This window comes from Molothrus ater, chromosome 29, assembly GCF_012460135.2.
Source record: "Molothrus ater isolate BHLD 08-10-18 breed brown headed cowbird chromosome 29, BPBGC_Mater_1.1, whole genome shotgun sequence".
NCBI lineage: Eukaryota > Metazoa > Chordata > Aves > Passeriformes > Icteridae > Molothrus > Molothrus ater.
Window position 1 is genome coordinate 1,063,106 of NC_050506.2, and position 21,851 is coordinate 1,084,956.

The following is a 21,851-nucleotide window of genomic DNA, read 5'->3' on the forward strand; positions in this document are numbered from 1 at the left end:
ATAATTCCGAATAATTAACAGCTTTAGAAAATTGTTTTTCAGCAGGGCAAGTCTGTAAACAGACAGAACTGATGTAACCCGTCTCTCAGAGCTGCTCTGCTTCCTAATCCTCTTTTCCTGCCCCGAAGTTAATCCAAATAATCGAGTATCCCTGGGACACGCTGGAAGAATTGGCGGTAGTAGGCAAGGCTGGGAATGACATCCCTTGAGGAAACAAAGCAGAGCCCTGGAGCTGTGCCCTGCTGTGCTGGACACAATTTCTATCTGTCTCATAAAATAATGAGATTACAGAGCAGTTTAATGGCAGGACAAGGTGGGCTGAGGCTGATATTAATGGGCCAGTGTGAAGGTTTGGATAAACGATGGAGGAACAGGTTGGGGTTTCATGGGTTGGATGATTTACTCCCAGACTGGGATGTTCTCCACAGGATAAAGGAACAGTCTCTGCCAAAAAGACAACAGCCAAATTGGCATTTCTCTTCCTGAGGGCCTTGTGTTTCCAGGAAAAACCCAAAATATTCCAGTGTGGTTTAAGTGGCACCAGAAGCCCCATGGACACTCAGCCCTCAGACCCCACGAGCTCACAGGAGCTGGAATTTTTTTCCTTTTGGAATTGAACCTGGCTGCTCCTCACCCTGTTCCACCTGACAGGGACAGTGGCACTCAGGAGCTGGAATAATTCCTTCTGGAATTAACCAGAATAATAATTAATAATTAATAATTCTGGAATTAACCTCACCTTGCTGCCCACCCTGCTCTGGGCACAGTGGCACTTGGAGCTGGAATTTGTTCCTTCTGGAATTGAATCTGGCTGCTCCTCACCCTGTTCCTCCTGACAGGGACAGGTGGCTCTGGGCACAGTGGCACTCAGGAGCTGGAATAATTCCTTCTGGAATTAACCTCACCTTGATGCTCACCCTGCTCTGGGCACAGTGGCACTCAGGAGCTGGAATTTTTTCCTTCTGGAATTGAATCTGGTTGCTCCTCACCCTGTTCCACCTGACAGGGACAGTGGCACTCAGGAGCTGGAATAATTCCTTCTGGAATTAACCAGAATAATAATTAATAATTAATAATTAATAATTAATAATTCTGGAATTAACCTCACCTTGCTGCCCACCCTGCTCTGGGCACAGTGGCACTCGGGTGCCACAATCCTCAGCTTCTGTTTCCACCATTTCCTCCCTCTTGCCTTGGGAAATAAAGCAAAGGGCAGAGAAAAGAGTCAGGGTTTCCTTCTCTCTTCCTTGAATAGAAACTGAAGGGGAAAGGCTCGAGTGTGTGGCGTGAGACTCCTGGGATTATGGAAAACAATGTGGGAATACAGCAGGCTTTAGGAGAAAGAAAATAACATCACTGCAGCTCAGCAAAACAAAGGTTTCAGGGTAAACCCAGCGTAGCTGGGAGGCCCAAACAACCTCCAAGATCATCAAGTCCATTTGAAGGTTTGATTTACGATTTCTGGATGTCTTTTCCAGCCTTAACAATTTAATTTTGTGCACATTAATAAGGCCCAGCACACAAGTGAAAAGCTCTGGAACTGCAGGCAGCAGTTGAGCAGCCCTGGCTCTGCAAAGCTTCCTCCCCTGCCCCTTCCCTTGGCTGCATCCTGCTCCCAGTGCAGGAAACTGGGACCTGACCTGTGCTGGGTGCCAGAGAGGAAAACACTCGAGCGCCACGGGTCAACAAATCAGAGCTGTGGCACCAGCAGCTCCAAGAATTTAAATTACTTGTCTCTAGACTGGAGAAAAAAACAAAATAAAAATGCTTAGCTTTGGGGAAGAGAACGGAATCGAGAAGTGAGGGGATTAGATAAACTTCCACTTTATCAAATTCCTAAATTCAAAGTTAATTAAAGGTCAAACAGCATAAAAGATGGTTTAAAAAAAAACAACAGAAACCTTTCTGTGAGAAGGAGTTATCAGAGCCTCAGCATGGGGACAGGAAACATTTGAGACAGTTTCACTGTGAACTGTTTATCCAGGTTTGGATGTTACAGTCAACCCATTTCTGCAACAGTTTTTATTTATTAAAACAGTTTTTATTTATTTTTAATATTTTTATTTATTTTTAAATAAAAATTATTTAAGTTTATTATTTATTTTAAAATTATTATTTATTTAAATATTATTTATTTTTAAATAACTGTTAAAGCACATCAAGGGCCGCACATGGCAACATCAGGCATGGTGATTCATTAAAATTTAATAAGAATTTGGTTATTTCTATTGGTATCCATCAGCATTGCTTTAATTAAGTTTGAACTGGGATTAAATCAATAAATCACCCAAAAAGCACTCACTGCAAGGGGATATTGACTGAAATGAGATAAACAAACCTTCTCAGCCCCAAAAACAATGATTCTTCCTGCAATTGACCGTAGTAGCTCCTATTCAATGTAAGAATGGGGCAGGAAATTACCTAAATGGGCGCAAGCTCAGTGCAGAGAACCCACAATTCCCCTTTAAAAGGGAAAAAAAGAGATCCTGTTCCTCAAGATCAACAGATTATAGGCACACAGAGGGAAGTTCACCTCAAGTTCTTCTCGTTTAACCCTTGCAATCTGTTTTTTCTCTCTTCTTTTACCTGATTTAGCAAAGTTTTATCAGGTTTGTTTCATAGAATATTTGGGCTGGCAGGTGAAAACAGCCCAAGCCTGGAGTTTTCAGCACCTTGCAACCAGATTCCCCTTTAGCCCAGCCAAGGATCCTTGCTCCCATTTAAAAACAGGAGAGAGACGAGAAAAGTCTTTATGTGGAAGTGTTCAATAAACGGTTTTGTTACAATTAAAGTGGTTGCTGATGCCATCTCGCGGGAAGTGCAAAATTCACCTCTCCGAGCAGCTTTCAGGGCTGTTCCTGAGCCCTTTCTGGGTGGGAATGCCAGGATCTGGGATTTCAAAAGCACTCCCTGATTACTGAGCAAACATTCACGCAGGTGAACAGTCCCGCTTGACCAAAGAATTACTCACATGCAGAAGTGTTTGCAGGATGAGGCAAAAAAAGCTTCCCAAAACTTTTCAGCAGCCTCGAGACTGCAGAGAAACAGCAGTTTGGGTTTCCCCAAATGCACAAAATTGACTTGATGAGCTATTTAGAAAAATTTGGGTTACTCAAAAATAATTTGCATTTAGAACCGAGTCAAATGGGTTTTCCCAGTCAAAATAAGGGCCAAGGAACAACGGGAAACCTCTTTATTTCCATCTAATACGGGATAGAATAAATAAGAATACATAGAGTAAATAGAATAAATAAGGAGCAACCTACACATCTCTTAGACCTGCTTATCCAGGAATTTCCTTACTCAGTGTTTACCCAAAGCAAAACACTCAACGCTGGCGGTAAAGAGCAAAGCAAACTGTTCCACTCTGGATTTGGCACAGGCAGGAGGAATTCTCATTATTCCTCTGTTGCAATCAGCCCAAATCCATTTTCTCCAGACCTGGAGCAGCCCCTGGCCAAGTCCACGAGTAGCCACTCACACTGGAACCACCTTTATTTACACCAGGAGTAGGATCCTCCTCCCTTATCTCGCCTGGTGAAAACATTCAGCGGCAGGAAGCAGCACTTGGGCGTGTTTGGCCGCATTTCAGCACTTTTACTTTCCTAAATACCCATCTGCCCTCTACTGGAGAGCGATCTTAGGGGTTCTATCCCCAAGGTTTTCACACTCGAGGTCCCTTAAGACATTACCGGAGGTGGTTTTGGGGTTTGCTGAAGGGAAGAGATTGAGAATTTGCCCTGCTGTAAGAATGAAGGGCGAGATGAGGTGTTTGTGAGGGGATTTGTTCTCTGGGTGTTCTCTGGGGGTCCCCCCTCCTCAAGACCCCCAAGATCGCCCCTCTCAGAGGCTCATCCATCCCCTTCCCTCACTGGGGAAGCCCTCTGAACCCCTCACGGGTGTCCCCAAAGCCCCTCACGGGGGTCCCCCATCCTCAGACCCCCAAGATCGCCCCTCTCAGAGGCTCCTCCCTCAATGGGAGTCCTTTGAACCGCTCATGGGTGTCCCCCATCCTCAGACCCCCAAGATCTCAGCCCTTCCCTTCACGGAGGTCCCCAAAGCCCCTCATGGGTGTCCCCCATCCTCAGACCCTCAAGATCTCAGCCCTTCCCCTCACGGGGATCCCCCCTCAGCGGCCCCGGCCCCACTGACGGCGCTCGGCCCCGCCCGGGCCCGCGCCTGCCCCGCCCCTCCCGCCGCGGCCTCACAAAATGGCGGCCCCGGCAGCGAGCCCGTGAGGCGGCGGAAGGATACAGGACCTGCGACAAAAAAGTCCCCCGAGGCGGCGCAGAAAAATCGGGCTGGCCCCGCACTGGCTCCGCCGCAGCGGGAACTGTGTGGAATTCGGGGATTTCTCCTTCTTTTCTCCGTGGTCCTCCCCGCTCTGGGGCCGTCGGGAGAGGCCTGGCAGGGGAGGGGTTTCCTCTGGCGGAAGGATATCAATCAGTAGGGTTGGCGGATAGTGATGGGTTCCTGGATTTAGGTCCGGCCGAGGCGTTTTTGCGCCAAGTATAAAATGGCGGCGGCGCTTCACGGAGGCCGCGTGGTTTAGATGTGCTTTGCAACTTTGCTAAACGGGATTTGTAAATATATCTGCATTTATAGATGTGTATTTCAGTAGTTTGAGTATATCCGTCCCCTCTAAGCGCCGTCCAGTCCAAGACTTAGCTCCCCTCACACTGGCAACGCCCCCTCTCCAAGGTGTTAACCCCTGTCAGTGTTACCCCTGACTTGCCCAAAATGTCCTTTTTTTGAGGTAAAATTGGAGGTCTGGGGGCCTATTTCTTCTCTGGAGTGTTTTCCTTTGGGGCTTGGAAAAGCTGAAGTGTAAATAATAGCTTTAATGTGCTTATAATAATCTTTTAGGCTTCGTTTTTTCATGCTTAAGTCTTCTACAGCATTTGCAAAGACATAGGGGGAAGTTCCCAGCTCACTGTAAAGAGATTTGAGACATTTTAATGCCAAAAAGCTTGATGTCAGTCTGCATGTCCACAGGAATGTGTATGTTTTGAACTGATTTTATTTAAACTTTCATAATAAATACTTCTCCTGCAGGTTTTCCTAGCTGGGAACACAGAAGTCAAACAGCTCTGCAGAGGAGAGTTTACATTTTTCATCTCTGGTTTTACACAGATGGTTCAAAATCAGCACACTTGATTATTTCTGCAGATTACAGGAGAGCTGCATCCAATTTTCATAGTAGAATGCAGATTTTTTTTTCCCATTTTTTTGCCTATTTCTGGCACTTTTTAAAGTGCTGCCTCAGCCTGCCCCCAGCCACATACCCCTCAACTCTCAGGATGATTTTGGGATGCTCCACATCACTTCATCCCAATCAAACCCAAATAAAGCACATTCAAGAAGACAAATCAATCCCAGAAAACAATATTGGGGAAAAAAAAATACAAAACCCAACTGTTTAAAAGCCAAAAATTATTCCAGGTTGGGTTTTTTTTCTCCCGTTTTGAGATGATGCTCAGAAATGAACCTCAGCAGGTGAAAATCTCCCTGGAGAAAACTCAAGGCTTCCACTTGAATGAATACAGCATTGTTTGTTGTTGGTTTTAAAGGGATTAGGTGGGTGGAAAACCTGAAATATTTTCATTTGGGGGTAAGATCCACCTTTCATCACCCTTCCACACCCCACAATGTACCCGGTGTCTGTCCCAGCACTGGGAATAAACCACGTGGGGCACAAAAAAAGGATGAAAAAATCAAATTTGGGGGCAATTATCACCCAGCCTTGACCCCACTAAGCAAAGTCAGAGCATTTCCATGTCTATTTACCCTCCTGGACATAATTTTTTCTGCTTGGGCTCACACCACAAGGCTCAAAATGGTTTTTTTTCTCAGGAAGCAGGTGTGTGCTGATATCTTGGGCACGTCCCTGCCTCTTCCACCTTGCATTCCCGAGAGGAAGGTTAAGGGACGAAGAGGAATTTTGAGAAATTGGGCCACGGGAGCGTAGAGGGTCAAAGCTTTCTGCAGAACGAGGGCGATTCCCATTGCTCCTCGTTTGCACAAACGAGTTTCTTTAAAAAGCACTCGAGAAATGAGCTGAGAAATTGTCACACGGGGGTGGCACCTCCCAAACCCTCCGGGAATTGAGGGGGGGCTGTTTCTGCCCCCTCCCCTCATGTTTGCCCCTAGTGCTGCTGTGATTCCAGGAGGAAAAGGGAGAGAGAGGAGTTGGAGATTTTTGGGGAGCCCATCACCATCAAGGCCACGGTGAGCTGCTGAGCGCATGAAGAATGGCAAAACCACCCAGAAACCCAAAAAAAAATAAAAATCGAACCTAACAACCTCCAAAGTGACACCAAAACCAAATCCTGGCAGAAAGAGAGAGAGAGCAGGGGCGGGGCAGGGGGGTGAGGACTAACAGGGAGGGCTTCAAATTAAATCGAAATCTAAGGAGCTGATGCTGGCAATGGGAGCTCGCCAGAAATTGAAGCTGTTGAACTGCAGCAGACTGTCCTCTTCCTGGGAGAGCTCCTGGCTGCCTCGGTGGTCACCAAGCTTGCCCAGGCCTCCCTTGGGCTTGTAGAGGGCCATGTCTGCCAGCCCCAGCCCCTCCAGCTCGGCCATGTCCAGCCGTGGGATCGGCATCCTCCAGTAGATGAAGGAGTCGTACTGGCTGCTGATGGTGTCCAGCATTTTCAGGCTGTGGAGGGCACGAGGGGAAAGAAAAGGAAGAGAAAAGCTCTACTAAAAACACAGGAGTTGGCCCAAAGTGGGGAGAAATTTCAGGTGTTGCCGTGTTGAGCCTGTGCTGTAGGATAATCCCTTTAAAAAGGGAGATCCTTCTTAGGATAACCCCCTAAAACGAGGATATTATTTTTAGGATAATCCCCAAGAAAGGGGATATCCTTTTTAGGATAACCCTCTAAAAAGGGGATAGCCTTTTTAGGATAATCCCCAAAATTTATTAGGATAACCCCCTAGAAAGGAGATATCATTCTTAGGATAACCCCCTAAAAAAGAGACATCCTTTTTAGGTTAGTCCCTTAAAAAGGGGATATCTTTTTTAGGATAATCTCCCAAAAAGGGAGCTATCATTTTTAGGATAATCCCATAAAAACTTTTTAGGATAACCCCCTAAAAAGGGGATATCCATTTTAGGTCAGTCCCTTAAAAAGGGGATATCTTTTTTAGGATAATCCCCTAAGAAAGGGATATCGTTTTTAGGATAACCCCCTAAAAAGAGGATATTCTTTTTAGAATAATCCCCAGAAATGGGGCTATCCTTTTTAGGATAACCCCCTAAAAGGGAATATCCTTTTCAGGGTAATCCCCTAAAAAGGAGTCGATGGTGGAGGAGAGCCTGGGGTTGTGCAGGTTTCACTCTAGGCTGGATCTAACTGCAGGCTCGAGCTCTGCCAGAGTTTTATCCACACCCATCTCTGCACCGTAATTCGGGGGGGGATCCGAGGGATTTGTCCCTGCGTGCCTCAGTTTCCCCAGACAAACAGCATGGGAGGGTTGGGATTAACCCCTTCCCACCTGCTCCTCCTGAAATCCCTCCTGCCAGCTCTGGGGAGCAGAGGTGGGAGAGCAGCACCTAAATAAACTCTTTTTTTTTCCCACTCCTGCCCACCTTTCCCTGTGCTGAATCCCCATGGAATGGGCAGTGAGGAGGGGGGGGGGGGTGTCCCTGTGCATCCCCCTCCACCCCAATCCCACCCTAATCCCACCCCATCCCTCCCTCCCCTGACCGAACCCTCTAGAAAGGGCTGGAAGGAGCCTCGCCCGGGCATTGCCACCACCACCACACCCCACCCATCCCCGCCATGCCATCCGTCCATCCATCCATCCATCCATCCATCCATCCATCCATCCATCCATCCATCCATCCATCCATCCATCCATCCGTCCGTCCGTCCGTCCGTCCATCCATCCATCCATCCATCCATCCATCCATCCATCCATCCATCCGTCCGTCCGTCCGTCCGTCCGTCCATCCCCGCTGCAGAATTCCCCCTGCAGCCCCACCCCGATCCGCCAAAAAATTGGGAAAGAGCAGGACCAGGCGTGGATCAGCTTCTTCTCGGTGGAGCTGAGTCACTGCCTGGCTTCTCCCCGCCAGGGTTGTGTCATTCACCTCCTCGATTGGCACCGGAGGTGGGGGAAAAAAAGCAAGCAGACTAACCCAAAACATCCTCATTTTCCTGCTGATTCCCTGCCTTAAAATCAGAATTCTCAAGGATGATTCAGGCGGATTTTGGAGCGGTGCGATCAGCTGCTAAATTTAAGGTTCTGGATGTCGCTCAGAGGCTATGAAAGGCTCCTGTGTCACCCCCTCCGGGTAAACTGAGCCACAGGACTTTAAAATAGTCTCTTCCCTGGGAATTTATCCCTGGGGGGGTCCATCCCTAGGGATCTATCAGTGAGTTTTTTGCAGCAAAACGACAGAGAATTATTAATGGTGATGGGTGCTGTGGTGATGGATTTTTAAGCTCCAAATAGTGAAAAATTGGAGTTTAGTGACAAGAGAGGGGGAAAGAAGGCTTAGTGACAAGCAAATAATTAAATATCCAGTAAAAGGGAGTGAATGTGGAAGGAAAACCCCTCTTGTGTGGCGTGTCACCCCTAAAAAAAGATCATTTCCCGCGGGCTCTGCTCATCCCATGGAACCAAAAACCACCTTTCTCCACTTAAATCCCCGCTGTCTGTGGCTCATTTCTCCCCTCAAAAAAAGAAATTCCGACCTCTCCCTCCACCCAAATCCTTGGCGGAATGAAAAGCGTCCTCTCGCCGAGCATCCTCGCATCCCTTACCTGCGGAGGGCGGGCGGTGCCGGGAGCGCTGGGCTCGGAGCCGGGCCGGGCTCTTTGTGCCGGGGAGCCGCGGGCGGAGGGAGCAGCGTCGCTTTTGTCTGCCGGGTCTGTCTGCAATGCAGCCCCTCGGATTGCCCTTCCTCGTGGGGGGAGGATGGTGGTGATGATGATGATGATGATGATGGCAGATGAGTCAGCGGCTCCCACCCGCGCCAGGGAGGGAGGGGGAGGACGGCAGGGGCGGAGATGCTGCGTGCTGGACCCCCAGGCTGAGGATGGATTAAACCTGGTTCACTCCCGGAGCCTTCAGCTGCGTGTTGGGGGAAATAATTTTCAGCCTGCAAGGAGCTGGGGAATATTTCTTTCACCTGCATGTGTACCCCCAGACTTTGGGAGGACGCTGTGCAGGTCAAACACGGAGAAATTTGGCTCAAAGAAACCCCCCAAAAATATATTTTATTTTATTTTATTTTATTTCATTTATTTTATTTTATTTTATTTTATTTTATTTTATTTTATTTTATTTTATTTTATTTTATTTCATTTCATTTCATTTATTTTATTTTATTTTATTTCATTTATTTTATTTTATTTCATTTCATTTCATTTCATTTATTTTATTTTATTTTATTTTATTTTATTTTATTTTATTTTATTTTATTTCATTTTATTTTATTTTATTTTATTTTATTTTATTTTATTTTATTTTATTTTTCAATCTGAAACTGAGGGTATTTGATCCTAAAGCCACACAGCAAAAATATCCCCTCTTTGTGGCCGAAGCCAAAACGTGGAACTAGAAATAGAGGGAGACACCCAAAACTGGCATCAATCACTGCCAGGGCTGAGGGGGGGCTTCACCCAGGGTGGGGGCACCTCACACCCCCCTTCACCCCACAGCTGACAACAAAGAAAACCCCAATGCAACCCCTCAGACCAGGCAATCTCCCTGTCCCGGCACCTCTGAGACCCCCAACACCCTTTTTGGGGGGCACGGGCCACATCCGTGCACCTGAGAGGCTCAGAGCAGCCCTTGCCTTCCTCTCCCTGGGCTTTGCCTGAGATCAACATTCTTTTGGTGCTTTAGGGTTTGTTTTTTTCTCTTTTCCTCCCCGTTCCCTGCGTGCAGCTCATTTCTGATGGTGCCAAGCTGTTCTGCCAGTGCTCGGCTTTCAGCCAGACTATTTCTGCCTCCTCCTCCTCTTCCTCCTCCTCCTCCTCCTCCTCCTCTCAGCACTGTCATGGGCAAAGAGGATCCTGCTCCAAAATAGACCCTTGGTCTCAGCCGGGCCTTTGCAGCACTCAGCAGAGGGAAAATTCCAGCTGGGAGCCCTTTGGAGGATGCTGATCCCTCCAAGGGGTTGAGCTGCTGTGGTTTTGGGGGTCCCCCAGGCCATGGGGTGCAGTTTGGCTGAGCTACCTCATAAAAACCTTGTTGTCACCCATCTCCTTGCTCTTTGGGGTGTCACCTGCTCGTGTGATTGTGGTGTCCCTTTCTGAGAAGGGACCTGGGGCTGAACCCCAAGGGCACGTAGCAATGAGGGCACTGCTCTGGGTTTTGGGAGGGCTGCAAGGGGGACAGTGTTCTCTGGCAGCACAAACACCAAACAAAAAATGAAATGAGGTCACAAACACTTGGGGTATTATCAGCCAGGGCCACCCAATGGCTGGGGACAGGCGTGGGACAGAGACCCGAGTGAGTGGGGACAGTGCTGCCTTGTTCAGGATTTCTGGAGTGGGAGCAGTGGGGATGGCTGGGATTTGGGGGCTGACACAGCAAGGGACACTCTGAGGCTCACATAGGGGCGTCTCCTGTGTGGTGGCAGTGGCAGGACTGAGGTGGTGGCAGTGGCAGGACATTGGTGGCAGTGGCAGGACATTGGTGGCAGTGGCAGGACAGTGGTGGCAGTGATACGACTGTGGTGGGTACAGTGACAGGACTGCAGTGGTGGCAGTGACAGGACTGCAGTGGTGGCAGTGACAGGACTTTCGTGGTGACAGTGGTGACAGGACTGCGGTGGTGGCAGCAGCCCCTCAGATGTTGTGCAAGAGGAAGGGCACCGAGCTGGAAATGGTGACACCACTCAACACCAGCTGCAGGGCGTTCCCACGCCTTCGGGTGCCCCGGGGGCTCTGGAGTACCCATGGAAAAAGCGGGAATAAGGCTCGGGGGCACACGGGAGCACAACTGGCACTTGCTGGGGACACCCCCAGCCCTTCCTGGTCCCCTGGCATTCCCCCAGTGCTCCTGGAAGCACCAAGGCCTTCCACCCCCAGCTGGGGACCCCAGCCTTAACAGGACCTCAAGAACCCCCAAGCTGCTCCTTCTGGGACCCTGGGCCCCCCATTCCTAGTGGGACTCGGGCCCCCCGTTCCTCCCGGGCCCCCCGTTCCTCCGGGCCCGCAGTGCCGGCGGTTCCCGGGGAGGGCGCTGTGCGGGGCCGGGCCGGGCAGAGCCGCGCCGGGCGGCGGGAGCTGCGCCGCGTCCGCACCGGGCCACGCCTGGGGCTGCGAGCGGGGCACCGGCACCGGCACCTCCCGGCCACGCCTGGGGCTGCGAGCGGGGCACCGGCACCGGAACCCGCACCCGGACCGGGACCCCCGAGCCACGCCTGGGCTGCGAGCGGGGCACCGGCACCGGCACCGGGACCGGGGCTCGCTCAGGGATCGGGACTTGCTCTCCCGGGCCACGCTTGGGGCCGCTGCGAGCCGGACACCGGCAGCGGGACCGGGACTTCCGAGCCACGCGTGGGGCTGCGAGCCGGACACCGGCCCCGGGAGCCGCTCCCGCGCCGGGACAGGTAATGGGGCCGCCACCGGGACGGGAACCGGCCGGGACGGGAACCCTTCCGACCCCGCGGAAGGGCCCCCGGAACAGCCGTAGGAAGGCGGAGAGGGCACCGGGATCGGTACCGGAACGGGAGCGGGGCGGCGGGACGACCCCCCTTGCAGCTCGCTGGTTCAGCCGGGGAGCCCTCCCGGGATCCACCGGGTCTCCCCAGCCCCACCGGGACCACCGGGATCCCAAGGCCTGCCGGGTCCCACCAACCCTACCGGGACCCCCGGGGTCCCAAACCCTGCCGGGACCCCCGAAGTGCCGGAGCCCCGCGGAGCTGCCGCTGCCCCGGGGGTCGCAGCCGGGACCGTCCCTCGCAAAGGAAGGGACGGTCACTTCCACTCTGCCGCCCATCCCGGGGGTCCCGGCCCCGCAGCCGGGGCACCCCAGCACTGTCCCCCCGTCCACGCCTGTCCCCACACTCTGGCCTTCCCTCCGAGCTCCGGGAGACCCCCGCGGGTACCCTGGCCGTGGGTGACCCCAGTGCTGGGGGGCTCGGAGCGGACCCCCCTGCCCGGAGCCCGCCGGTGACGCAGAGCCCGGCGGTGCTTTCCCAACCGGGAAGTCATTTTGCCTGTGCCGGCAGGGCCGGGCCCAAAGCCGCCCTGCCCGGGGCCACCGAGCTGCCCAGGTGGGCTGAACCCGAGCACTGCTCCTCGCAGGGGGGACTGAGGGTGTGCGACCCCCAAAACGGGGATCGGGGGGCAAGAACCGACCAGAACCACCCGGAGCCGGGCCCGCCGTCGCCTTTTCGAGGCCGTGAGGCCCTGGCGGGTGCCGGAGGGGCTTTGGGGGCTTTGGGGGCTTTGAGGGCTGCGGGCAGGGGGTCGTGGCCGTGCGGACCCCGGAGGTTTCACTGGTGGCTCGTCCTTGGCCGAGGCTCTCCCAGCGCCCCGGGATGCGGTGCTGAGTTCGGGGGGCACCTCCCCAGCAAGGCCCGGCCGCTGCACGGCCGGATCCCAGCGCTGATTTTGCTGAGGAAATCAGGCTGGGAAGGAAACGCAGCCCCCTCCTCATCTGCCCCGCAGCCCCCTCCTCATCTGCCCCGCAGCCGGGGGCAGAGGCCGGGGTTGGGTTTGGGTTTGGCAGGGGGGGCACGGCGTGGGCACGGAGCCGGTGTGCGCCCAGCGGGACGTGCCACAGCCTGCCCGATCCCAGCGCTCCAGGAGGGGCTCACCGGGGAACGGGAATGGGGACACGGCGGGGGACACGGCGGGGGACACGGGGGTCCTCTGGTTATGGGGGGAGCAGCACAGGGGGCACCCACCCCGCGGGAATGCCCGGTTGGACGGTGATTCCGTGGGGTTACTGCGGACAGATCCTGGCTGGAGGCGCTGACAGGGCTGAGCCGAGGCTGGGCTCCGAGCCCCCCGTTTTGGGGGGCTGCCCCCCGGCCCCGCTCCTCCCCGCCGGGAGCAGGAAGCGCGGCCGGACTTTGGTCCATCCGGCGGCGCAGGGGCAGAGGAAGGAACTTGTCCTGTTCGCCGGAGCCCTGGGCCCGGCACCCATCGGCCGTGGGGGCTCTCCCGTGGCTGATACCGGGCTGAGCTCCGGCCGCGGCCCCTCGTGGGTGGGTGAGTTCCCTGCGTGCCGCTGGCTGCCCTTTTTTTTTTATTAAGGAGTTATCTCTCCTTAGCACGAGGAGAAGCCCCCATTTTGGGGGTGAACTCCCCCTTTCCACACCTCCTTGCCTACCCCAGGCAGTACCGTGGGAGTTTGGGATAAAATCCCACCAGTGCCTGTTTATTTCTCCCCCGCCTGCTCTTCAGAAGCTGGAGCGGAAGAGCTCGAGCTCCGGCCCCTTTTCGGAAAGGCCGGGATATTTTTAGCTGCCCGGCTCAGGGAGTTGGGATTTGCCATGGCTGCCTCCATCCCCCCCATCCTGCCGCAGCATCCTTCAGCTGTGTCCTGCCCTGGAGCAGGGGACAGGGTCCAACCATGGCCGTGGGGACAACTCTGGGGTCTCTGTGTGATACCCTGGGACCCTGGGACTCGCTTTCAATGACAGGTGTCCCCTTGGGTTAGCTGTGTGTGACCCTGGGGCTCTCTAGTTTTTGTTGCTTGATGGGAAATTACTTTACCATTAATTTGGGGAGGTCTGGAAGCATCACTCTCCCTTCCCACTCCCAGCCAGCCGCTCCTCTCCACGCTGTGCCCACCCTGACCAGGTGTCCCCATGGAGTGACCCTGCCTGGGGGGACGCTGGCTGCCACCACCGCCAGCATGAGCGACTTCTGGCACAAGCTGGGCTGCTGCGTCGTGGAGAAGCCCCAGCCTGTGAGTACCCCCCCCTGCAGCCATTTTGGGGAGGGGGCCTGGGGGTCAGCAGGGTTTGATGGCCTTCATCCCCTCGCAGAAGAAGAGGAGGAGACGGATCGACCGCTCCATGATCGGGGAGCCCATGAACTTCGTGCACCTGACACACATCGGCTCCGGAGACATGGCTGCGGGAGAGGGGCTGCCCATGGTACCCTGAGGGCTGGGGGGGCTTGGCTGGGGGGCTGGGGCTCTCACCTGGGTGATAGGCGTTGGTTTTGGGGTGCTGGGTGTTGGTTTTGGGGTGCTGGGTCTCAGGGTTGGGTGGTGGGTGTTGTTATAGGGTGCTGGGTGTTGTTTTGGGGTGCTGCGTCTCAGGGTTGGGTGCTGGGTGTTGTTTTGGGGTGCTGGGTGTTGTTTTGGGGTGCTGGGTCCCAGGCTTGGCTGATGGGTGTTGTTTTGGGATGCGGGGTCCCAGGGTTCTTTGCTGGGTGTTGTTTTGGGGTGCTGGGTCCCAGGGTTGGGTGCTGGGTGTTGTTTTGGGGTGCTGGGTCCCAGGCTTGGCTGGTGGGTGTTGTTTTGGGGTGCTGGGTTCCAGGCTTGGCTGGTGGGTGGTTTTTTTGGGGTGCTGGCTCTCCTGGCTGGGCCAGGGGGGTGGCACAGGTGGGTGACAGGTCCTCTCTGCAGACTGGTGCTGTCCAGGAGATGAGGTCCAAGGGCAGCCGGGAGCGACAGTGGAGCAACTCCCGAGTGTTGTAGCGTGTGAGTACCAGCCCATGGCACCCCTGGAACACCCACCTGAGCCACCACTTGGGCGCTCCCATAACCCACAACCTGTTGGATTTTTCAGATTCCTGGCTTTTTCAGCCCAAACTTGAACTGCCTGATCCCCCCCCGCTGGAGGAGAAGCCTTCCTGGAGTGCTCTAAACCCGCGGTATTTATGCAGCACCATCCTCACCCAGCTCCCGGTGACTTTGGGGCTTCATCCCTCTGGAAAATCCCTCCTTCCTGAAGGCACTGGCTGGTGACATGGGGGGGGAGCCCCCGTCTCCTGCCCCACCTGGAAAGGACACAGCCGCCCCTCTGAAACGTGCCAGGAGCTGCCAGGCGCAGCCCACGTGTCCCAAATCCCCCCAGTTTTCCCTTTTCCCACTCCCATGGGCTGCGTGGTGGTGCCTCAGTTTCCCCAGGGAACCAGTTATGGTGCAGAGACAGCTTTGATGCCTCCCAGAACATCCCAGAGAAGCAAAACCAGGATTAAGCCCTGATATTCTGGTGCCCAACCAGAGTTAAACCCAAGATGTTCTGGTGTCAAACCAGGACTGGGTGTCAAACTGGGATTAAACCCCAAGTTTTAGGAGCAGAACTGGGATTAAACCCCGATATTCTGGTGCCCAACCAGAGTTAAACCCAAGATGTTCTGGTGTCAAACCAGGACTGGCTGTCAAACTGGGATTAAACCCCAATTCTTAGGAGCAGAACTGGGATTAAACCCCGCTGCTTTGGTGCCAAACCAGGATCCAACCCCAAGGCTCGGCTGTGTCTGAGCTCACAGTGCCTCCAGCTGGCATTCCACCGCCGCCAAACCCCCACCTCCCTCCTTTTTTTAGGATCTGTTCCTATTTTTAAGCTCCCAAACCCACCTGAGCAGCCTCTGTGGCCTCGGGCAGGACGTGGTGGGGTCCCCTCCACCCGGGATTGTCCCCAGGCCGGACAGGGCCTGACCCGAGAAGGGCTCTGGAATTAGGTGCGGGTGTACATAGTTTAATTAGTGCCAGGATTAAATATTAATTAGCACGTGCTGGGTGACAGAGCCTTTCCCCTGCCCTGTGCTCCGGTGGGAGCTGGGATTTTCCAGCCCTGTGTCGTGCTCGGGTCAGGGTTTTTGGGAAGAACATTCCACCCTTGAAATAAATGCCTTGTGCTGGTCCAAGGGGTGGGTGCAGGAGCTGCCCCAGGCTCCTCGCTCCCTCCTCTGCTCCTGGAGCAGCCAAATCCACTGGGAAAAGCTGAAATTCACAGCAGGCAGAGGCCACGACTTTTTATGGCACAGTTTCCTCCCGGCTGGGCTGGACTCGGGAGTGTGGCTGCACTGACACCCCCTCCTTGGACACCCCAAAATGTTCCTCTGACCCACTGTAGAGGGGATTGCACCCCAGGGAAAGAGGGGGTGCACCCCCAGCCCGAGTGGGGCAGCACCCCATCCCAGAATAAAAGCCAAGAGCAAAAACTGGAAGAAAAGGGAAATTTAATCCTTGGAAAACAGTGACAGTTCTGGACGGCTGCATGTCCGGATCCACCTTCTGGGGCCTCCCTCTGCCCCCCAAGGAAGTAAGATGATTAAGAACTCATTAACTCCCCCACCCCAACGCCTTCATCAAGGGGGTGCAACTCCTGCCCATGGCATCCCCCAAAACCCCACCTTGGGGACCACTGGGGCACAGGGAGCCATCGGGGGGGGACAAACCACGAGCTGACCTCTAACAGAGACAGCTGCCACCCCCCACACCCAGGCGCCCCACGGGGGCCTGCTCAGTGACCCCAATTTCTCATCCAGACCTCAAAACTCCGCGGGGGTTCCCGCTGTTACTTTGGGGAGCCCGGGGGCTGCCCCGCGGCGATGCGGCTGACCCGCTCCAGGACATCCTGGGGACACAGCGGGGGCACGGCCTGTGCCAGGGGACACTCCTCCACCAGGCTGTTCATGGGCGTGGGCGGGGGCACCACCTCTTCCTCGGGGCCCCCTGCAGCCCCCATGCCCCCCAGAGCCGCCCTCAGGATGGGCAGCACCTTCTTGCGAGTGGCCACGGCGTTGCCCTGGGCGTAGGCGGCCACGCTGGGCCAGGGGCTGGGCAGCGGCCGCAGCAGCAGCGACGGCGCCGTCGCCTCCTCCAGCGCCCGGCACAGCTGTGGGGGAGCGAGCGTGGGGCTGGGACCTGCCCAGCACCCCCAACACTGCGAGGTTCTGGGGCAGAGCAGGGCTGGGTGTGCCCCAAACGTGGCTCCCTGACTCACCGTGCTGCGGAGGGGCTCCTGCGGGCTGTACACAGCGAGTTTCCGCGTGGGTTCGTGGTGTTCGTTAAAGGACACGGTCATGGCCACCAGCCCCGCGTAGCCACGGGCCTGGCAGAAAGCCTCCAGGTCCTGCAGCAAGCCAGGCCGGAGCAGGAAGGTCTGGGCAGAGGGGAGGGGTCTCGGTGTCACCGTGATGTCCCCAGCGTGCCACTCCCTGCCTCAGTTTCCCCCTCAGCCCCGAGTCTCACTTCCAGGTCCTCGAAGACGCCGCTGATGGCGACGACAGCCTCGTCGTTGGAGAGGGCTTTGAGGTCCTTCCGCAGCATCTGCTCTGTTGTCAGCCCTGGGAGGTGGCCAGGGGTGAGGCCCAGGGCACCCTCCTGTCCCCAAGGAGAGGGGGGGACACCCCTGGGTGCCGCTGGCCTGGCACACCCACCTGTGACATCGAACTTGGCGGCCTGCAGGGCTCCGAACACGGCGTCGCGGGCCGGCAGCTCCGGGAACCTCTCCTCGAGCAGGGACACGCAGGCCACGTCCCTGGGGGTGACCTTGCCTGCAGCTGGTTTGAGGTTGATGCAGTCCAGCAGGATGGTGCCTGTGGGGGTGAGTGGGGCCGTGGTGTCACCGTCCCCAGGGACAGAGCTCAGCCAGGAGCCCACAGAATCACAGAATGGTGAGGTTGGGAGAGACCTCCGAGATCACTGAGTCCAACCTATGCCCTAACACCTCAACTGTAGCACCCAGTGCCATGTCCAGTGTTTATTTAAACACATCCAGAGATGGTGATTCTGCACCTCCCTGGGAAGAGCATTCCAGTGATTTATTATTCTTTCAGTGAAAAATTTCTTCCTAACATCCAACCTATCCCTCCCCTGAGGTAGCTTGGGACTGTGTCCTCTGCTTCTGTCAGAGACTGACCCCACCTGTCTCCAACCTCCCTTCAGAAGTTGCAGAGAGCAATAAGGGCACCTCTAAACCTCCTCTTCTCCAGGCTGAACACCCCCAGTTCCTTCAAACGTTCCCCACAGGGTTTGTGTTCCAAGCCCCTCACCAGCCTTGTGTTTGGGCATCTCAACATCCTCCCTAAACTGAGGAGCCCAGAACTGGACACAGCGCTCAAGATTTGGCCTCACCAGAGAACAGGGGCAGAATGAGCTCCCTGCTCCTGCTGGCCACACCATTCCTGACCCAGGCCAGGAGCCATTGTCCTTCTTGGCCACCAAGGCACGTTGCTGGCTCATTTTCAACCTGCTGGCCACCAGCACCCCCAGGTCCCTTTGAGCCCCACTGTCCCCAGCTTGTCCCCTGCTCACCGTGCAGCAGCGCGGCCGTGGTCCTGTCCAGCACGCCCGGGGGGCCCTGCAGGATCCTCTCGGTCACCAGGGTGGCACAGGAGCCCACGGGCTCCACTGTCACCTGGCACGGGGGACCTCGGGCCCGCTCCAGTGGTCGGTGATCCAGGACCTCCACCACGGCCTCCTCCAGGGCAGCGTCAGCACTGGTGGGCAACGGGAAGGGTCACCCCTGGCAGAGCCTGCCAAACCCCCTTGTTCCTTTATTTCCCTTGAAAACTCCCTGGAAATGGATCCATTTCACCCATCCTGGGCGGCAAAATCAAGCGAGGCTCTGCCTAGGTGGCCCTGGCTGTCCCCAAGGTGCCACCCCCCAGCTCACCAGGGCAGGATGTGGTGATCAACCAGAGTCAGGGAGAGCGGCCCAGCGTGGTGCCAGGTCCATCTCATCCCAAAAAATGAGTGAGATGGGCGGGATGCCCCAGTCCCACAGCAAAATGAAGAAACCAACCAAGGCTCTGCATGGGTGACCCTGGCTGTCCCCAAGGTGCCACCCCCCAGCTCACCAGGGCAGGATGTGGTGATCAACCAGAGTCAGGGAGAGCAGCCCAGCGTGGTGCCAGGTCCATCTCATCCCAAAAAATGAGTGGGGTGTCTGGGATGCCCCAATCCCGCAGCAAAATCAGCCAAGGCTCTGCTGTCCCCAAGGTGCCACCCCCCAGCTCACCAGGGCAGGATGTGGTGATCAGCCAGGGTCAGGGAGAGCAGCCCAGCGCGGTGCCAGGTCCATCTCATCCCTCAGGTCGACTTCATCCCAAAAAACGAGCGAGGTGGGCGCGATCCCCCAATCCCACAGCAAAATCAAGCGAGGGTGGCCCTGGCTGTCCCCAAAGTGCCGCCCCTTGTCTCACCCAGGCAGGACATGGTGATCCACCAGAGTCAGGGAGAGCAGCCCAGCGTGGTGCAGCCGCCCCAGGTCGATCTCGTCCCGGAAGAGCAGCGAGGCGGCCGGGATGCCCCGCTCCCGCAGCAGGAACGCCGTCTCCGTCCGCAGCGCGAAGTCGGCGCGGGGGATGTTGAGCACGGGCACGAAGGCGGCCTTGGGAGCTGGCGTGGTCTGCAACAAGGGTGTCACCCTCAGTGAGGTGTCCCCAAGGCCAGCAGTGCTCCCCGGGGTAGTGGTTGAGCCTCACCTGGGCAAGGAAATAGGCCAGGGCCAGCGCGGAGACGGTGGAGTCCAGGTCACAGGCCTCGTTGCCCATCACCACGTGGATCTCCTGGTGCTGCTGGATGTGATCCTGCAGGGATGGGAGATGGGAGGTGTCAGGCACAGCAGCAGCACGGCCCTGTCCTCCAAAATGCCCCAAACTGCTGCCTTGTCCTCATCAGTGTCCCTGGAGTCACGCATCACAGGCGTCACCCATGGATTGCACCCTCCTGACGAGCTCCTGGCGCCCCTGGGGCTGCCTGGGATCCACTTCTGGCCTCCAGATGAGCTCCTGGCACCCCTAGGGCTGCCTGGGATCCACTTCTGGCCTCCAGATGAGCTCCTGGCACCCCTGGGGCTGCCTGGGATCCACTTCTGGCCTCCAGATGAGATCCTGGCACCCCTAGGGCTGCCTGGGATCCATTTCTGGCCTCCAGATGAGCTCCTGGCGCCCCTGGGATCCATTTCTGGCACTAAATCCTCAGGTTTGGGGTGTGTGTGTGTGTGTGGAGTGAGGTGTGTTGGAATTCCAGGAAAACTCACCTGAGCCAGCAGGTGAGGTCAGGGACCATCCCAGCCCTGCAGCCCTGGGAGCACTGAGTGCTTTAACCCATTTGTTTTAGAATTTGGGGTGGGTTGTCACCCCCAAAAAAATGATGTTTCACCCTGCAGCAGCAGGAAAACGTGGCTGTCACCCCAAAAAAAATGATGTTTTTCCTGCAGCAGCAGGGAAACATGTCACTCCCCCGTCCCCCGCCCACGGGAGCCACCCCGTCCCCAGGCTCTGATTTTTGGGACAATTCTCTGCTGCCGTAACCCAGATTTGCGAATTTTTGGTAAAACAGGAAAAAAAAAAACAACCCGAGAGCAGCTGCAGCCCAAACCCCTCGGCAGGTCCGGGATGGGGCTGCAGCAGGGAGAGATTTTGGGGTGTCCCTGGTGAGGCTCAGTGGGGCACCACCTCAGTGGGGCACCACACCTGGGGCTCTCAGCCTGATCCATGGGGTGCTCGATTGCCCCTGCACCCCCGATTTCCTGCTCCCTCATTTCCTTGCACCCCAATTACTCCCCTGCACCCCCAATTCTCCCCCTACACCCCAATTCTCCCCCTGCTCCCCCATTTTCTTGCACCCCATTCCCCCCCCCTGCTCCCCCATTTAACTGCACTCCCAATTCTCCCCCTGCACCCCACTTCCCTCCTCCCCCATTTCCCTCCCTGCACCCCCATTTCCCTGCACCCCCATTTCCTCCCCTGCACCCCCATTTTCTTGCACCCCATTCCCCCCTGCATCCCCAATTCCTTGCTCCCCCATTTCCCTGCTCCCCATTTCCTTGCAGCCCCATTTCCCTGAACCCCAATCCCCCCTAATCCCTCATTTCCTGCTCCCCCATTTGTCTGCTCCCCAATTCCCCTCTGCACCCCCAATTCCCCCCTGCTCCCCCAATTCCCTGCACCCCCATTTCCCCTGTGCACTCCCATTTCCCTGCTCCCCATTTCCCTGCTCCCCATTTCCCTGCTCCCCCATTTCCCTGCACCCCAATCCCCCCCATTCCCCCCCTTTCCCCTGATCCCCCCTGAGCCCCCCAAGACCCCTGGAGCCCCCCGATCCCCCAATCCCCCCGTACCTGCAGGGCCGCCCGGTTCCCCAGCACGAAGCGCTCCATGACAGCGCTGATCCGCGGCCTGAACCGCCAGGATGGCCCCAGTATAAACCAGTACGGCCCAGTATAACCAGAACAGCTCACTACAGCCCAGTATAACCCAGTATAGCCCAGTACAGCCTAGTATGGCCCCAGTATAACCCAGTATGATTCAGTACAGCCCAGTATAACCCAGTACAACCTAGTACGGCCTGGTACAGCCCAGTATAACCCAGAGCAGCCCAGTACAGCCCAGTATAACCCAGTACACCCTACTATAACCCAGTACAGCTCACTATGACCCAGTACAGCCCAGTAGGGCACAGTACAAACCCAGAGTACCCCAGTCCAGCCCAGTATAAGTTCAGACTATCCCAGCCCAGCCCAGTATCACCCTGGACTATCCCAGTACCCCCCGGGACTATCCCAGTATCACCCCAGGCTGTTCCAGTCCAGCCCAGTATAGGCCCAGACTATCCCAGTACAGACCAGTATCACCTCAGACTGCCCCGGTATCACCGCAGACTGTCGCAGTCCAGCCCAGTTTAACCCCGGACTGTCCCAGTATCACCCCAGTCCAGCCCAGTTTAACCCCAGACTGTGCCGGTATCACCCCAGTCCATCCCAGTCCAGCCCAGTTTAACCCCAGACTGTCCCAGTACCACCCCAGACTATCCCAGTCCAGCCCAGTCCGTCCCAGTTTGAGCCCAGACTGCCCCGGTTTAAGCCCAGACTGTCCCAGTCCCACCCCAGTTTGTCCCAGTCCGTCCCAGTCCAGCCCCGCCGCCCCTCCCCCCGCGCCGCAGGGGCCGCTGGGAGGGGGCGGGGC

The 21,851-nt window shown here is 55.9% G+C and overlaps 3 protein-coding genes across 4 annotated transcripts; 1 reads left to right on the forward strand and 2 right to left on the reverse strand.

The window, feature by feature from the left end:
- Nucleotides 1-5,002: 5,002 nt before the first annotated feature.
- On the reverse strand, nt 5,003-8,966 carry MLLT11 (MLLT11 transcription factor 7 cofactor). The gene is made up of 2 exons (XM_036397935.2): nt 8,775-8,966; nt 5,003-6,661 (listed from the first exon to the last, which is right to left on the reverse strand). Exon 2 carries the CDS (start codon nt 6,652-6,654, stop codon nt 6,391-6,393), a length of 264 nt encoding a protein of 87 aa, XP_036253828.1. The 5' UTR covers nt 6,655-6,661; nt 8,775-8,966; the 3' UTR covers nt 5,003-6,390.
- A 2,270-nt stretch (nt 8,967-11,236) lies between these two features.
- CDC42SE1 (CDC42 small effector 1) lies at nt 11,237-16,097 on the forward strand. Of its 2 annotated transcripts, none has more exons than XM_036397990.2 (5): nt 11,237-11,575; nt 13,741-13,887; nt 13,967-14,077; nt 14,554-14,628; nt 14,717-16,097. In XM_036397990.2, exons 2-4 carry the CDS (start codon nt 13,834-13,836, stop codon nt 14,623-14,625), a joined length of 237 nt encoding a protein of 78 aa, XP_036253883.1. In that variant the 5' UTR covers nt 11,237-11,575; nt 13,741-13,833; the 3' UTR covers nt 14,626-14,628; nt 14,717-16,097. The 2 variants fall into 2 exon arrangements, with proteins under 2 accessions (XP_036253883.1, XP_036253884.1); XM_036397991.1 differs by having other exon boundaries at nt 13,779-13,887.
- A 1-nt stretch (nt 16,098) lies between these two features.
- PRUNE1 (prune exopolyphosphatase 1) lies at nt 16,099-21,806 on the reverse strand. Its single transcript, XM_036397861.2, has 8 exons — nt 21,008-21,806; nt 19,368-19,472; nt 19,086-19,291; nt 18,196-18,380; nt 17,319-17,477; nt 17,131-17,225; nt 16,883-17,041; nt 16,099-16,774 (listed from the first exon to the last, which is right to left on the reverse strand). Exons 1-8 carry the CDS (start codon nt 21,044-21,046, stop codon nt 16,454-16,456), a joined length of 1,269 nt encoding a protein of 422 aa, XP_036253754.1. The 5' UTR covers nt 21,047-21,806; the 3' UTR covers nt 16,099-16,453.
- Between the last annotated feature and the right edge of the window lie 45 nt (nt 21,807-21,851).